This window comes from Musca autumnalis, unplaced genomic scaffold (assembly GCF_047663935.1).
Source record: "Musca autumnalis isolate F117 unplaced genomic scaffold, ASM4766393v1 scaffold_1, whole genome shotgun sequence".
In the NCBI taxonomy this organism is placed as follows: domain Eukaryota; kingdom Metazoa; phylum Arthropoda; class Insecta; order Diptera; family Muscidae; genus Musca; species Musca autumnalis.
In genome coordinates, this window is record NW_027411644.1 from 12,193,599 (window position 1) to 12,212,133 (window position 18,535).

Consider the following 18,535-nt stretch of genomic DNA (forward strand, 5'->3'; position numbering starts at 1 on the left):
GATAATATAAAAAATCACGTGTTTATGTTTAATCTCCTTTTCCAAACACTGTGCTTCGCTTTAAGTTTGCCGCCCCAGTGGCAACATCCCCACCTCCTCAATATTACAAAATTGTGACTTGTAATCATTAATCGATTGAACGTTGAAAGTTGTTAAATATTCTATTTTTAGAAATTAAATATTTAATTTGTAATTGCAAACAAACATCCATACATACAAACATATTTACATATCACCGCTGTATGAATGAAACTAAAACAGGCAGACAATCGTTTCATGTAATTACTGTTTATTTAGTTGAACAAAAAAATCGATAATTAATTTTGTCTACTACTGTTTTTTGTTTGTTTTGTTTTTAATTTTAGATCAGCGCCAAGAGAAGGCGCCTACATTCATGGAATATTTATGGAAGGCGCCAGATGGGACATACAGCAGGGTATAATTATGGAGTCGCGACTTAAAGAATTATATCCACCAATGCCGGTAATTAATATACGGGTAAGTTAGAAAGCAATTAAGCATTCAATACTTTGTAACAATTCTTAGAAATCCGATAAAAGCTAGCATGCCATGTAAGAGTAGTTTTATATTATCGCTTATTACACCGATAAACTAATCTCGATTTGCGACAGACTATGTCGCGAGTTAATATTAACTGGGGCCAACAATAGAAGGAGTTATCGTAGATGCATTCATTTTGGTACAGATACTTATTACTGACTTACAATCTCGAGGACAAAAAACTGGGATGGTCGGTCCACGTTTTGATGTAGCCCCCCATAGAACCGTACCTCACGATTCTCGGTATTTTGAAAGTTTTGCTCACAATGTCTAACCGAAATGACTGAAATTTGGTGTTTAGTCTTCGGCAGAGGCATGCAACATTCCAACAGAGAATTGTGGGGTTTAGGTCCACGTTTTGATATATCCCCCAGGGAACGGAACCTGCCGATTTTCGGTATTTTGAAGGTTTTAGCCTCATTATCACACCAAAGTTGCTGAAATTTGGTATTTAGTCTTCGTTGGAAGTATAAAACTTTCCTCTTGAAATTTGTCGGTCGGGCTATACGTCGGGCTAGGGCTGAAGGCGTGGATCTAGCCTTCATACAGCCCCATAGAACGGTACCTCCCGATTTTCGGTAATTTGAAGGTTTTAGCCTCATTATCACACCGCATTGGATGAAAATTGGTATTTAGTCTTCCTTGGGGGCATATAGCTTTCCACATGAAATCTGTCGGTGTAGGTCCTCGACTTCATATAGCTCCCATAGAACGGTACCTCCGGATTTCTGGTATTTTGAAGGTTATGGCCTCATTATCCCTCTTAAATGGTTGAAATTTGGTATCAAGTCTTCCTTGTGGGGTATACAACTTGTAACCTCAATATCCCTCCGAAATGTCTGAAATTTGGTATTAAGTCTTCTTTGGGGGTATAAAACTTTCCACTTGAAATTGGCTTGTGTAGGTCCACGTCTTCATATAGCCCCTATAGTACGGTACCTCCCAATTTCCGGTATTTTTAAGTTCGTGGTCTCAATATCCCGCCAAAATGGCTAAAATTTGGTGTTAAGTCTTCATTTGTCGGTATAGGTCAATGCCTTTATATAGCCCCCAATTTTAGGTATTTTGAAGCTTGTGGCCACAGTATCCACCCGAAATGACTGAAACTTGGTGTTCAGTCTTCATAATTTTTGTGGGTTTATTGAATACATCAAATTCTTGTCTTTAAAAATGAGAATTTTCCTTTGACAAGTACAAAAGTATCAGTCGACTTTGCCGACAGAGATATACCCTCAGCCTATGTGAACTGAAACTTTCATCTACGGACAGATCGCCCCGTTCAAGAGATGTCGCGCATACCTTTTTAGTGATATTGGGGGCGAAGTATCGGAAGTTGTGGACCGGTATTGCCCATCTTCGAAATAAATGTTGACAACATATCGTCGGTGTCATGCTTAAGTGTTCCATACGCCATTTTTGACTTTTTGAGATACAGGTGGTTTCTAGGGTTTTCCGGTATGCTCTTTCTGAATTTCTAGTCGGCTTTCTCCTATCTGCTCTAGTTTCCGAGATATCCACACCTCGACGGGAAAGCATAAAGTTTTTCAGTTATGAAATAAATATTTTAAAAACTTACAAGTTTAAAAACACATTTCAAAAATCAGAATTTCAATTTTCGATTTAGAAGTATTTAATTTATTGAGGCAAAGATGGAAAATTTTTTTTGTCACTTTGTTCCATTTGATTTACGATATTTCACATTTGTGTCATAAGTGCGGATATGGAACAAATCGACAAAAATTCTTTTTTTACACACACGGTGTCATAGGGGTTTTATGCAACTTTCAGGCTCTTTTCTCAGGAAGTATGGACTTGCCCCCCCCCCCCCCCTGAAACATGTACCGTCGTATGGGGGCAGTGAATACAAGTTGCTACAACAAAAATCAAAGCGGGAAGGTCCTAAACTGAACTTTTCCGAAATTTTGTGTGGGTGGTACCCGAAGGAATGGACCGATTGAGACCATATTGGAACCTCATCTAAGTCTGGTAGAAATTTCACGATGTGCAAAGTATGGACCAAATCGTTTACTTCCTTCAAGAGTTATCGTGCGCAAACATTTTTCGAACATTTCCGATTTTTTGTGGGGGAGGTACCGGATGGAGTGGACCGATATAACTAATCTTCGAGCTTAAACTAAGTTTGGACAAAATATTACGAAAGCCAAATTTTGGGCTAAATCGGTTCATCCGTTCGAGAGTCATCGTGCGCACCAGCCAGACAGACAGACGTTGCTAAATCGACTCCAAATTGTCTGAAACACATTTCGTCCAAACATACTTGGGGTCTAAAACCATTATTTCGATGAGGCACATTTTGCCCGTATGAAAGTGTATATACCCTCGTTAGCATAAATGCTGAGGGTATAAAAATATTTTTTAAGGACTTAGAAAGCGTGGATTTTTAAATAGTTGGGTATGTTCTGAGACACATTTCACCTCTCACTTCACGCTTCAAACACCCAATTGTTCACCCAATTTACTTCTATTTTTTGCGAATTTCTTGGGGCTAAGATTCATTAGGGTATTTAAAAAGAAGAGTACACCCTAGTCCATCCATAAAATACTCGACAAATAAGCGTAAATGTGGTGAACAAAATGCTTGAGGCGTAAAGTGAGAGATGAAGTGTGCCTCAGAACATACCTGAATATTTAGAAAACCTTGTTTTTTTAATGATGTTTTATTGACGAATATATTTAAAAACCTCCACAAATTGAATTTTTTTAAATATTACTAGCAAAGTGCCCGCTACTTCGTATGCGTTGAATATACAAAACAATATATAATATAGAATGGAAACATTTGTGTACTAATACGTACCACTTTAGTTCGATTTTCGTCACGCCTACACATCAAGAGCGATCCACATTTTTTGAGATATTTTAATTAAATACGGCCTAACCCAACAACCGCCATCCTCATTTCCAGCTCTATCTTTCCCCCAAAATCAATTATAGAACTATTTAGTACTTTACATGTAAATACATAAATACGAACCTCCTCCTATTATTTCAAAATTCCCTTTACACAATAACAAATTGTACCAAATCCTGTGCCATTTACAACTTTTCGTATATTTATGGCACATATTTCTTAAATCGGACGTTATAAGCAAATGATAACAGTAATCTTAATTCCAAATCTCACGAATCCAGATATATCCGTTCATCCAATACAAAATTGTACCTTACATGGAACCATTTCGTACCCCTAAGTGTACCTAATTCCACATTTTAGGATTCGAGCGAAATTATAGCGCAAATCCTAATTGTACAAAATGTAGTACTTTTTGTAAGCATAAGTACGCATTTCCAAAACTAAGTACGCATTTCCAAAACTAACCCCAACAGTAATATTAACTCCAAAATTCAAGATTCCAGCTCTAACCGTTCGCTCAAATCCAAGTTGCACCAAATTTAGTACCGTTTAGTACTTTTCATACATATAAGTACGAATTTCCAAAACTTCCTCAATCCTACACCCCAACAGTAATCTTAATTCCAAACTTCAAGATTCCAGCTCTAGCCGTTCACTCAAATTCAAATTGTACCAAATTTAGTACTTTTCGTACTCATAAGTACGAATTTCACAGACTACTTCCATATCTCAATCCTACACTCCAACAGTAATCTTCATTCCAAATTTCTTGATTCCAACTCTATCCGTTCGCTCAAATCCAAATTGTACCAAATTTAGTACTATTTCGTACTTTTCCTACCCATAACTAAAAATTTCCAAAATTTTATCAATCCTACAATTCAACAGGTATTTTAATTCCAAACTTGAAGATGGCAGCTGCATCAGATCACCGAAATCCAAATTGTACCAAATTTAGTACCATTTAGTACTTTTCGTACACATAAGTACAAATTTTCAAAACAACCTCAGTGCTATGTTCAAACAATAAGCTTAATTCCGAATTTCAGAATTCCAGATACATCCGATAACTCAAATCCAAATTTGGTACCATTTAGTACTATTCGTATCCAAAGTACGAACTTCCAAACCTACCTCTATCAACACTCCAACAGCAATTTTAATTCCGAATTTCACGATTCCAAATGTATCCCATCATTGAAATCTAAGTTGTACCAAATTTAGTACCATTTAGTACTTTTCCTACCCATAACTAAAAATTTCCAAAACTTTATCAATCCTACACTCCAATAGTACTCCTTATTCCAAATCTCGGAATTTCAGCTATATACGTTCACCCAAATCCAAATTTGGTACTATTTAGTAATATTCGTACCCAAGAGTACGAATATCCACAACTACCTCAATCCTACACGCCAACAGTAATCTTAATTCCAAATTTCAGAATTACAGCTGCATCAGATCACCGTAATACAAATTGTACCAAATTTAGTACCATTTAGTACTTTTTGTTCCCATGGGTCCGAATTTCCAAACCTACCTCTATCCAACACTCCAAAAGTAATCTTAATTTCGAATTTCAGGAGTCCAAATGTATCTGTTCACCCAAATCCAAATTGTACCAAATTTGGTATCATTTAGTACTTTTCGTTGCCATAAGTACGAATTTCCAAAAGTATCCCAATCCCACACTCCAATAGTAATCTTAATTCCAAATTTCACTATTCCAGCTCTATCCGATCACTTAAATTCATATTGTACCATTTGGTACTTTTCGTACCCAAAAGTACGAATTTCCAAAATACCTCTATCCTACACCCCGACTGTAATCCTTATTCTAAATTTCAGGATTCCAGCTCCATCCGTTCCCCCAAATCTAAATTGTACCTTACTTGGAACTATTTAGTACCTTTCGTACCCATATGTACGAATTTCGAAAACTACCTCTATATCTCAAACCTACGCTCCAACAGTAATAGTAATTCCAAATTTCAGAATTCCAACTTTATCGGTTCGCTCAAATTCAAATTGTACCATTCGTACACATGAGTATACATTTTCAAAACCACCTCCTTATATCAACTCATCTTCTAAACCTTGATTTTCATTCCAAATTTCAAGATTTTAGCTCTATCCGTTCACGTAATACCAAATAGTACTAAATTTAGTAACTTTTAGTACTTTTCGTACACTTATAGTTCGAATTCTAAAAACCATTTGGTACACCTTTCTAGCTCTCCATCAGTGACCCTCATTCCAAATTTCAGAATTCTAGCTCTTCGCGTTTGCCTAATACAAAGGGTACCATATTTAGTACCTTCTAGTACTTTTAGTACAGTTAGAATTTTCAAAAATCCAGCCTTATCTGACACCTTCGGACCAGGAGTGACCCTCACCCAAAATTTCAAGATTCTAGCTTTAGCCGTTTAGTCTGGGCGTTGATTATCAGTCAGTCAGTCAGTGAGTCATCATTACTGAATTCTTTTATAAGTATAGATTTTCAAGGACCTCCAGAAAGTGGCGTTATTAAAGAATATTTTCTCAAGGAGCTAGAAAGAGTGATTCCCAGCAAAATGTTCGATGCCAAGGATGCTATTGAATCATGGGTGCAAGTGATCTGGCATGTCATCTTTTTAGCATTTTCACTCATGAATTTTATATGAGCGTGACCATCATAAGATGACATTCATTTTCGGATCCTAAGCATGTCATTTTGACCAATGCTTTGACATGTAATTTTCACCAACCCTTTGGCATGACATTTTCATGTCTTGTTAGGAAAATGGAAAATTCTGTATTGAAATATGATTTTCATGACAAACCAAACTCTTCTTTATTAATTCAAATTAATTCATGAAATAACTAGAACTAATTTATCAGCATAAAGTTTACACCCAAAATTTCAATTTAATCACCGCCGCTGCACCGCAACAGAGTTTACTTCGTCCACTCTCAGCCACTGATTTTGTTTCATCTTACAAAAGCTTTTCTATTATCTTCTCACCACCAGTTCAGATTTCAACATGGACTCCAACAGCACTCCTTTAAGAATTTCTCATTTAATTTGTAATTTTGTAATTTTATAACAACAATTTTGGAAATGTATACTCTTTTGTTTTGATTTCGCTACATGTAGGGATGTACAAATCGACTTGTTTGTTTATAGTGATGCGTACAAATGATTCAAATGCTGATGAAAAGATCGGATCTTTCACGACTTCCTTTGAACCAATGCAAAATATGCCATGAAATCACGTCATCGCATAGAACCCCTTCCTTCAAATTTTGCTGTTTTTTTTATACCCTCCACCATAGGAGGGGGGTATATTAAGTTTGTCACTACGTTTGTAACTACTCGAAATAATCATTGTAGACCCCACAAAGTATATATATTCTTGATCAGCGTGCAATTCTACATCGATATAGCCATGTCCGTCCGTCTGTCCGTCTGTCCGTCTGTGGAAATCACTCTAGCGTCCGAACGGATTGACGTAGGTTGATGAAATTTTGGAAAAATATGTTATTTTTACGTAGGACTTTTGGTATTGAAAGCGGGCTATGTAGGTCCACGCTTTCGTATAGCCCCCATACAAAATGACGCGTGACGCGTCGTCGTTTTAAGGAATTTTTAAGATATTTGGCCCATTTTACCACCGAATTGGTTGTAATTTGGTACTTTGTGTCTCCAGAGGCCAAAAAATATTCCTACCAATGTTGGGTTATATAGGTCCACGTTTTGGTATAGCCCCCATATAAGGCCCCATATAAAGTACGCGTCATTTTAATATATTTTGAATGTAGTAGACCCATTTGACCACAGAATTGGTTGTAATTTGGTATTTTGTGTCTTCAGAGGCCAGAAAACATTCCTACCAAAGTTGGGTTATATAGGTCCACGTTTTGGTATAGGCCCTACATAAGGCCCCTTATAAAGTACGCGTCATTTTAATATATTTTGAATGTATTAGACCCATTTGACCGAAGAATCGGTTGTAACTTTGTATTTTGTGTTTCCAGAGGCTAAGAAACATTTCTACCATAAAATGTTTATATAGGTCCACGTGTTGATATAGCCCCCATAATACAATATCTCCCGATTTTTGATATTTTGAACGTTTTAGCCTCATTATCACACCGAGATGGTTTAGTCTTCTTTAGGCGTATAAAACTTTCCCCCAGAAATTTTTAGGTATAGGTCCACGCCATCATATAGCCCCATAGAACGGTACCTTTCGAATTTCGGTATTTTGAAGGTTGTGGCCACATTAATCCACCGAAATGGCTGAAATTTGTGGTGGAGGGTATAAAAAGTTCGGCACGACCGAACTTAACGCTTTTCTTACTTGTTAAGATTATTTTAAGGACCTCCATAAAGTGGATTTTTTAAAAATATTTTCATAATAATATTTTTTTATTAAAGGGTTGTGGCCACTTACAAATTGTACAAAATCGAATTTTTTATTGGCTAATTTTAAAGTACAGGTTGAAAAGAATATGCAAACATTTCGAGTCGATCGGACAAAAATTAGCTGGGATATGAGCGTTAGAAAGAGAAAATTCATTGTGATTTGTATGTAACATCGAAGTTTGAAATGCGGTTTTCTCAAAATGACATTTTGGAATGCGGTACCATAGACTAATTAAGCAGAGACAACGAACGCTCTCATTTTTCATTTCCTACCAGATATTGCACGAAACGATTTGGGGCTAGTCCTCTGACTCAAGCCAGACTGGGGCTAGTCAAATGACTCAACTTCGAAAACAATTTATTTGTTTTTCTACCAATTAGGGTCTTTGTTTGCAAACTTCGCCACTTTAAAATGTACTTTACATATGAAATTAACTATGCCACTCTTTTTGATAGGCATATAGTTCTTAAATGTTAATATTTTTAGGAGTTTTCGTTTGAGTGAAACAAGTAGCTGTCACTCAAACCAAAAACATGCGTAAACGACATCACTTTCACCGCAGATAAATGGTGAGAGCCATTCTTTGTCTCTACATTAATTAGTCTATGGCGGTACCCACTGTAGCTCGAAAACGGATGATTCGATCTTCATATGTTTTTGTGGGATTATTATACATGGATTTTTGGCGAAAAGCTATAAGTTTTTTAGTTAAAATCGAAATTTTGACTTTGACAGTTAATATTTTTTAAATGGTTACTTCTAATTCCGTGTCGCTTAAGTACAAGATTATTAGGTTCTTAATGATCCCGCAAAAACATATGCTGATCGTTTCATTCGTTTTCGAGGTACAGTGGGCACCGCAAAATGCATTAGTAAAAATAATGTTTCGTAGGCGGCCATTTGTCAGAACACTGTGCAATATTTTTCAACAAAAAAATTCCGAAATTAGCTCAAGGTGTGATCTATCTATCAGATGAAAATAAAGTCTTCTGAAAAAATTTGGTAGATTTTTAAGAAAACTTTATTTTCATCTGATAGATCATACCTTGAGCTAATTTCGGAGTGGCCAAAACACCTTAAAGTATATTTGTTCAAGGGCCTCCACAAAGTGGATTTTTTAAGAATAATTTTTAAGGGCCTTTACAAAGTGGATTAGTGATATTTCGCTGAGGCACATTTTGCAGCGTATCAAAGTGTATATACGCTCGCTAGCCTAAAAATTGAGGGTATACAAATAATAAGGGAAAGTCAATTATGAATTAGATTTTGTCTAACATTTTGTCGATTTTTATTCTTTAATGTCTATTGCATTTATTTGCTTATTTTGTCGTCTATATTCCCTAATAAATAAAACTCCTACCATACTGAAGAAATTAACACAAACATAAAATGGCACCAAAAATTCCCATTTGAATTGCATGTATTCAAATCCATGAAATACTGAATTCAATTATATCGGTTATTCAAGAATCCAACAGAATCAGATTCAAAAAACAAGCAATCTATAGTTTGCACTAACACTTAATATTTAAAATTTCAAAAAAAAAGTTGTTTAAAAATTCATTTATGCTGGCGTCGCACTGACTTCACGTGTCACTTCGTTTGTCACTCTATGTAATTTATGCATCACATACATACATACATATGTATTTGTGTATGTAGATATATTTGTCAATGATATTTTAAATTTGTTCTTTCTTTTCATTTCTAGGCCATTACCCAAGACAAGCAGGATTTACGCAACATGTACGAATGTCCCGTCTACAAGACACGGACCCGAGGTCCCACCTATGTGTGGACATTTAATTTGAAAACCAAAGATAAACCAGGAAAATGGACACTGGCCGGAGTGGCATTATTGTTACAAACATAAATTGACAACAAATGTTGTCTTCTTCTTCTTTTTCTTCCTTCTCTCGTTAGTATTATTCACATAGATTAGTTTTAAAAAAATTTTGTTGGCACATTGTAGAGAAAATGTATTTAAAAAAAAAATTTAATTTTTTGCAATTCCTAATCAAAATGTTGCCTTAGGGCAAATACACTACAACGGAACATGAGATTAAAATGATTTGATTTTCTTAACGGTAAGTGTTCTTCTTTTTTGCAAACAATTAACATTCTTTGAGTGGGGTGAAAATTATTTGGAAAAAAAAACTTTCTGATGTGATTTGAATTTTTTGGTTTGCACGTGTTGAGTATTAAATGGGTTTAAATGCGAAATGCTTAATGTTTCTTTACCCCACAGAGTTTGATAATCCTTAATAATGGTATATGAGAGTGGGTCACCAAATGTAACTGGTGTGTATATCAATTTTATATAGGTATACATGCCAATTATAATAAAGATATTTTGAAACTTTTTGAGGTTAAGTATCGTCTTACTTGTTGTCATATTTGAATAAAAGGAAAAATGGCAAAATGAAGCAACAGAAGCTTTCAATACCAGGCATTTTCCTACGTATATTGTCTTTTCTATTTTTATGGTGTATCTTTTCCTTTCCTTACTTTTTTGTCGAACATTATAATTTATTTAAAAACTTTCAGTTGATATGTTTCCATTCGTAGCTTCAAATAAATGAAACTGGTAAAGACAAACCTATTTCAGTTTATTTGAATTTCGAATATCTTTTCTTCTTGCCATTATTGTTTCCAATGTACTTACTTACTTAGCTGGCCCATTACAGAACATTTGTTCCATAGCCCGAACTAAGAAAAGATCTCCAATTCTCTCTGTTTATCGCTTCGCTTTCTGGAATTCCGCGCCTTGTCATCTCTTCATCCACTTGTTTGCGCCATCTATTCTTTGACCTGCCAATTCTGCGTGCACCGCCATGTGGCATGTATTCATACGCCTTTTTAGCGGGTTCATTCATCATCGCTCATTCTTATGATATGGCCTAGCCAACGCAATCGTTGCATCTCGATACGTTTAACTATATTCATGTCTTTGTATAGTTGATATAGATCGTGGTTCATACGACGTCGATATTGACGCAGATCGGTCCGTAGATCTTTCGAAGAATTTTTCTCTCAAACACGCCAAGCACTGCCTTATCTGCTTGCACAAATACCCAGGCTTCGGAACCATACATCAGCATCAGCATTGTTTGACGATTGTGGCTTTGTTTTTAAAGTGCTTACTTAAGCCAAAGTAGCATCTGTTGGCCAATACAATTCTTCTTTTTATTTCACAACTGATGTCGTTTGTTGTGTTTACGGCGGTGCCGAGGTATACGAAGTATTTTACTACCTCAAAATTATAGGAACCAACTTCAACAGTTGGTCCGATCTCAATGGACGCATTCCGCGTCGACACCATCAGCTTGGTCTTCTCGCCGTTTACCGCCAGACCCACTTTCGCAGATTCTGCTTAGAAGGTCTAAGGTAAAGGTATCAGTTACTTCCTTTACTGATAGTCCCATGATGTCTATGTCATCAGCATAAGCAAGTAACATGTGGCTATCGGTGTAAGTTGTGCCATTTCTTTTGACATTTGCATCTCGTATTACCTTTTCCAGCAAAATGTTGAAAGGCTGTCTCCTTGTCTGAAACCTCTTTTGGTACTGAACTGTTCGGAGAGTTGCTTTCCAATTTTGACTGAGGACCTAGTATCAGTTAAAGTCATCTTACAAAGCCGGACGAGCTTTGCGGGGATACCAAATTCAGACATTGCGTGGAATACCTTTGATCGGAGGGGACTGTCGAATGCTGCTTTATAATCGACAAAAAGGTGAAATGTGTCGATCTGCATCTCTTGTGTCTTCTCCAGGATTTGCCGCAGGGTAAATATCTGGTCAATGGTGGACTTGCCAGGTCTAAAGCCACATTGGTATGGTCCAATTATTTCGTTGACCATTGGCTTTAGTCGTTCGCACAATATCCCTCACACTATCTTATAGGCATTAGGGAGAAGATTTATGCCCTTATAGTTGGAGCATACAGTCTTGTCTTCTTTCATGTGGACGGGACATAGGATACTCAGGTTCCAATCGTCGGGTACGCGTTCTTCCTGCAAGATGGTGCTAACTAGCTGATGCATACACCTTATCAGTGCGTCGCCTCCGGTTTTAAACAGCTCGGCTGGTAAGCCATCAGCTCCTGCTGCTTTATTATTCTTCAGCCGGTTGATTGCTGTTTTTACCTCATTTTCGCCGGGTGGTATACATTCTATACCATCTTCTGGGATTGGATCTGTGGTATCATCGTCTTACTATTGGATACCAGCAGATTAGAGAAATGTTCCTTCCATATCCTGAGCACGCTATCTGTATCAGTTACCAGATTACCTTGCCGGTCTCTACAGGAGGATGTGCCTGTACCAAAGCCATCAGTTTGATGTTTCACTCTTTGGTAGAATTTTCGGACTTCATTCTTGCTCCTGTACATCTCGATTTTTTCACACTCCTGCTTTTCCATTTCTCTCTTTTTCTTGCGGAAAAGACGTTTCTCTTCTCTCCTTTTCTCCCGATATCTCTCTCGTGCGCTACGCATTGTAAAGTTGCTGTACATGCCGCATTTTTTCTTCGGTAGCAGCACGACACTCCTGGTCATACCACGAATTCGTTTGTGGAGGTCTCTGGTATCCAAGTATAAATTTGGCGGCTGTTTGCATGGAGTGGCAGCAATAGGGCTAGTTGAGTGGAGCATGCTGTGACTATCTGTTGTGTTTGCAGCCTATCGATGTCCAACTTCCGCGTTGTGTCTGTTCGTGCTTTATTTGCAACGTTTAGACGGGTACGTACCTTTGCTGCAAGAAGGTAGTGGTCCGAAGCAATGTTTGCGCCTCGGAACGATCGTTCATCCAACACGCTCGATGAATGTCATTCATCTATTACAACATGATCAATTTGATTACTTGTTCCATGATCAGGAGACAGCCAGGTGCCCTTATGAATATCGAGTCTATCAGCCTCATACCATTGTCAGATGTTTCATTGTGGAGACTGAATTTTCCGACTGTTGGGCCAAATATATTTTCCTTTCCAATTTTGGCATTAAAATCGCCTAGAATAATTTTAATGTCATGGGCAGGGCAACGGTTATATGTTTCTTCCAAGCGCTCGAAAAATATATCTTTGGTCTGTTCGTCCTTTTCTTCAGTGGGAGCATGAGCGCAAATAAAGCTGTTGTTGAAGAATTTAGCTTTTATTTGAATTGCAGCAAGTCTTTCATTCAAATCCGCAACCAAACTTATGGTTTACGTCATGGCAGCTATAATACAGTGCGTCACCTTTAGGTGTTGTTGTGACACCTCTCACAATCCATCGTATTTCCTGTATGGCAGTAATATCGGTCTTGTACTTTTCAAGTACGTCTGCTAATGCGAAGACTGCACCTTCTCTATAAAGAGTGCGAACATTCCAGGTATAGATTCACAGATCATGGTCCTTAAAACGTTTGCGGGGTTCGTCAACTTTAGAGGGGTTTGTTTTTCGTTTCTTTCATTTTTTCATAGGGGAGGGTTACTAACCCGACGCCCAAACCCAAGTTTTTAACGTTCTTATGGGTGAACGCGCGGCACATGTTAGCTCACTACCTTTAACGGGTGTTAAAGGCTGTTCCCCAGGTGACACAACGGGGAGGTCAGTGTCCACTTGAGATGAAAGAGGGACCAAGATAAATCCTGGGCTTTGCCATGTTAAAACCGGTCAGGACCGTTCCTTGGTATCTTCCATCCCCTACGTCTAATGTAACCCACTCTAATAATCATTCAATTACTTAAAATGAAAATAATTAAATTTAATCTTTAGTTTTTTTTCGCACCGAGTTCTACAAGTTCATTACGCGTTTTATACTAACAACAAATACATCAATCACCACCAAATAACACCAACTGATAACGCGAATAGCTAACCAACCACAAAAAAAAAAATGCGTGCGTATGCCGAATCCCAGAGAATTATACAGACGTTCTGACGGAACCTGACCAAGCAAAAGCAGGCCACCACATGTGGCATAAAATCGACAAAAAATGTTATTTCGTAGTTTAGAATTCAAATAAGAGCATTGTTGTTATTGATGTGATATTTTTTACCCAGATTCGATTTCAATTGTTTAGATTTGAAATTTAATTTAAAATGACGGCATAATTGACCAATCACAATGCCCACTGTGTGTGTGTTATGAGATGACTGACATGCATTAGCCATCATCCAGATAATGATTATTTTATTAAAAAACACTGTGTGTGTTTTTTTTTTATTTTAAATAAAGTGAAATTTGAAAATATTTTAATTGTAGGTTTGTATTGCTAGTAGCCGCTGTTTAGTTGATAAGAACTATGTTGTGTTAATCTTTTTTATTGAATAGTAAAGAAATTCGTATTTTAGAATGGTAAACTGAATTAGAAAGTGGAACCTGTTATTCGTAATGAGAGAACATATTTGTAATATGAAGAAAGCAGATAGTTTTAGAATCGAAAATAAACCATATCCGACCACGTTCGGTCCCCATACAAAAGTTCCGCCCACTATTTTGGCATTTTTAAGCAAATTCTCCAACAGAATTGACGCAATAACTAAAAAAATCTTTCAAATGAATATTACCCATATAGATTTACGTGTTGGTGTATCCCAAACATTTCAACTAAATATCTCACGACGGCCAGTTCTATGCACGGTATTAACCCAGAGGAATCTTTGACCAGGTGCCGTCACATGAACAATATTTATGTGTTTGTGTTAGTGTTTTTTCTCACCATGGGAGCGGCAATATATTATATATACAGGATTGCTTGCTCCTTGTCGGGATCATCGGATACTTTTGAAAAAGTGGTTTTTGATTTCCCTTATTTTTGCTGTATTGACGCTGCTCCTCAGCAAAACTTTTCAGTTTTTTTACGTGTCCCTGCAGTATGTCAGACCACCTTTCTATCATTATCTTCGTTAACCGACCATTCGACTTCATAACCCCGGATCGCCGTATTTCCTCAACCATGAAACAACTGATTGGTAAAAGTACAGAGAACTTACCAATCACGCTTCTGTAGAGCTTCATCAGTTGTGATTATGTCGCTGAGAGAATTTTCCGGGACATCATCACAGCTGGCGAAGCTCTTACATACCTAATTGGCGAATACCACAGGAATGAGAGATATCTCCCTTGCCCCTTCGGATATGTTTGTGGGGTCATATGTATCACAGCTGCAGTCGCTCTTACATACCTGCTGGTCGAATACGCGAAGTTATACAAAATTTCCCTGCAGAAGCGAAGGGACCAGAAAATAAGCGTGATGAACTTCTTAAACCCTGAACAAAAAGTGTAAGGGGACTTTAACAGGCTTGTAGGCGAGCATAAACGCAAAAGGTGACTAGAACACCTGAAGCAATGCAATATTGGTACAAGATTGACTAAATTGTGGGTTAAATCACTCTCGAATCCGGGAAAGAAGAATGTTTTATCATCCTGTTACTTTCACCGACCCAGAAGTGACAGATCTGAACACAGTTGCTCATATTATTTTAACCGGCAGTTTAAAGAACTCATGTTGAGTGATATGGCGGATTTTGCCACTTCGTATAAGAACACTCTCAACCGAGAAGGTAGCACCACAATTTACCATGATCGGTGTTGCGAAACGCGAACCATCCAAAGTGTTGGACGCCACACGGAACCTCAATGGCGATACTTAAGCAACTGGATGAAACCGGAGTTGAGTATTTGACAATTTATTGTTAGCCACCCGTATTGTACTGAAGCCTGGAAAGTTAGCGACGTAATCCGCTACTGAACCGAGGCAAGGAACGAAAGCGAATCGACCGGGCAGATTTACCTCTTGTCACCAGTAGGGAATATTCTAGCTTCACTATTCCTTTGGAAAATACACAATACCACAACAGCATTACACGAACAGACATGGTGGCTCTTCATCTATAGAATGACTTCGATACCGTCAACCATGTCAAGCTATTCGAGGACATAGGGAAGACTTTCATTCAACCGTGTTTGAAATGTTGGATAATCAACTATAGGAGTGGACAGCAGTTGTCTGTGGAATTCACAAATAAGAAGTGGAAGACCTGTAGAGATCGTCGATGGCATATGTGATAGGTTATATGTCTGAATACCTCACCATTTGGATGACTGAAATGAGGATCTTCTTGAAGATATTGGGTGTAACGTTCGGTAGTATTTTTAATGAGCCTGTGCAAGCCACTTTTATTTACGACGAGGTCGGATGTAGGAACAAGGTCCTTGAGTCACTGAGCGACAGCACATGGGGTGCTTATAAATACCCTTTTTTACTTCTTATGAAGCAAAAGGCCAGCAAACCAAATGTAGGATGTCCGATACGTCTGTATAATGTCGGAATAACCTTCCGAAAAAAATACCGATTTCTATTTGATTTTCATAAGGGATTTTTTCACCTATTTTGTTCAGATTTCGTTTCGAATTCGGCGAGAAATATCGGAAACACATTTAAAATTCGGACCGACATCCAAAATGCGTTTCTTGGAAATCTATGGGTCGCCAGTATCGTATTGAAATGTTAAGACTATCGCCGTGAAAATCCGTGCCACAATCTTGTGGACACAGGTACGTCAGGAGAGATCTTCATGATCTAGAGAGAGGTCCAAAGGTACAAACGGTAACCTCAAGATCAATGCGGCTATCAGGCATGCTTAAATAGCATCCATAGTGTTGCAGTTGCACATACAGTTCCTAGGTATAGTGCGAAAGCCATACTCGGAGGCCACCATGATTTTTGCACAATTAAGCGTCGGACGGTGCAGCCGCCTGAATTATCGGGATCGAATTGACATCTGTTTAACTGCCCAGCTAAACTCATACATCTGCCCCCCGATTATTTACGGACGGAGCCTGCCCAAGTTTCAGATTTCTTGAACCGGCACCACACGCAGAAAAAAAATTATGATTGATCCAACAATATTCGAAGAGCAAAATATGTATTGTAAAGATATTGTTAGATTCCGCAGGTAGTATTGTGAGTCCAACAATCGTTACTGTCATACCCAACAATAGTTTTTGTCTGCTGGACAATATTATTCTCTTTTCTTCGACAATTTTATTCTCTTCTATCGGTATTCGATGTCGTGGTGAAAAAACAATTTTGGTGAGTTTTGTTTGTATGAGTTCCTCTGATATTTTTTCTTCTTATTTCTCATTCTTCTTTGTGTTTTAATAGTTGAGTTATACCACAAATCTGAGAAGTGTTTTTGGTCGTAATTTGAGTTTTCTTTTCATATTTGTTGTGGTTTTATGGTATTCCCTATGTTCGGGTTGTTGTTTGGAGGATGAACACAATGGAGTGTTAAGTTCCTTCATTCAATTTGTTGTCTTAGTAGTTAGACCTGGCAAAACCTGGCCATGTATAGTTTTTGTCAATGCTCATAATATTATACGTGACATTTAAACCAAAGTTATGTGGAAAGTGTATATGAGAATTATATACTATCAAATCAAAAATTTAAGTAACAGGTTTTCTGGGTTGACAATAGTTTTTGTAAAAATTCTAGATTATGATAGTTCTTACCATAGGTATTGTCAATGATTTTTACAATATTGAGGAATTTCGCAAGTTGTTTTTGTTTTGTATGTTTGGAGCAAACGATGGTATTTTTGGATTTGAAATTGCAATGCTTGAACAAAACCCATGACTTGTTGGAATAAAAATAGATATTGTTGTTCCAACAAAAGGGGAAAATATTTCTTCTCTGCGTGCAGATAACAGAAAAAATATACGAATGAACATATTTGCTTTGCTTCAACAACAACAACTGGACTTCTATGAGGAGACCTTTTAAATTTATACGCGAAGAGCTACTGCTTTATTCAAATTCTTCTGATCTTCTATAAGAAGACTTTTGACTTCTTGCATTTTTCTAGGAGGAAATAGATTGGCCTTCCAGGAAAGACCTTTTGAAGCACTAGTTCCTGAATGTGAAGACCAACTGGCTTTCTACATGCTTCTTGTTGAGAAGACCTACTGGTATTCTATAAGAAATCCGGCTGTTCATCAATGAGTCGTCTTGTTGTCGATTTGGCTATATCATGGCACGGATGGTTATGTTTGGGTTGCATAATAACATTCGAATATTTGAACGAAATTTTCCCAAATATAAATTAAAATGCTCAGTTTGTGTTAATATTCAATTTTCTTATTAAATCTACGAATGGATTTTCCTTTTGCGTATCATAAGAATAATTGGCAATTCCCCTTCGGAAAACCCCATCCTTAGACAAGCATCTATCTACCTGTGCCTACTTAAAATCCAGATGTTGGTTTCCAGCAGGGAAATATTTTGTGTTTGATTGGAAATTTGGCATTCTTAAATTGATTGCTCAGACGACTCTTAAGTACATCAATGTTTGTAGTTGTAATTAGTTCGGCTAGTTGTAGAGCAGAACATTGCCAATTTCTTTCTTCGCCTCATTTGCGGCAATTATTCGAGTCACTCTTATAAAAACTCCATGACAGATTTATCAAGAATTCTTACACCACTCATTGAATTCTTAAAAATTTACCACAGACATTTACCACACCACAACACAACGAAATCTATGGAAACATGAATGGATTAGCATACCTACGAATCGCTTTTCATTTTCCCCAGTGGAAAGTCACGATTTTAGACATCTTGTGTGGCAAAAATCCATACATTATTCATGAAAAATGCCGGTTGTGATCGTATCGTGGTGGTAAACAGCAGATCGGCTTCTCGCCGAC

At 37.4% G+C, this 18,535-nt stretch overlaps 1 protein-coding gene and 1 long non-coding RNA gene across 4 annotated transcripts in view; one reads left to right on the forward strand and one right to left on the reverse strand.

The window, feature by feature from the left end:
* Dhc93AB (Dynein heavy chain at 93AB) overlaps nucleotides 1-9,903 on the forward strand; it is an 80,119-nt gene extending 70,216 nt beyond the window's left edge. For all 3 annotated transcript variants that reach the window (XM_073966627.1, XM_073966646.1, XM_073966637.1), the window contains 2 exons: nucleotides 366-498; nucleotides 9,557-9,903. In XM_073966627.1, coding sequence (XP_073822728.1) covers nucleotides 366-498; nucleotides 9,557-9,718 — 295 coding nt within the window. In that variant the 3' untranslated portion in view covers nucleotides 9,719-9,903. The remainder of the gene's footprint in view (nucleotides 1-365; nucleotides 499-9,556) is intronic.
* The window catches only part of LOC141393568 (uncharacterized), a 55,331-nt gene that overhangs the window by 483 nt on the left and 36,313 nt on the right, over nucleotides 1-18,535 (reverse strand). The window lies entirely within an intron of this gene.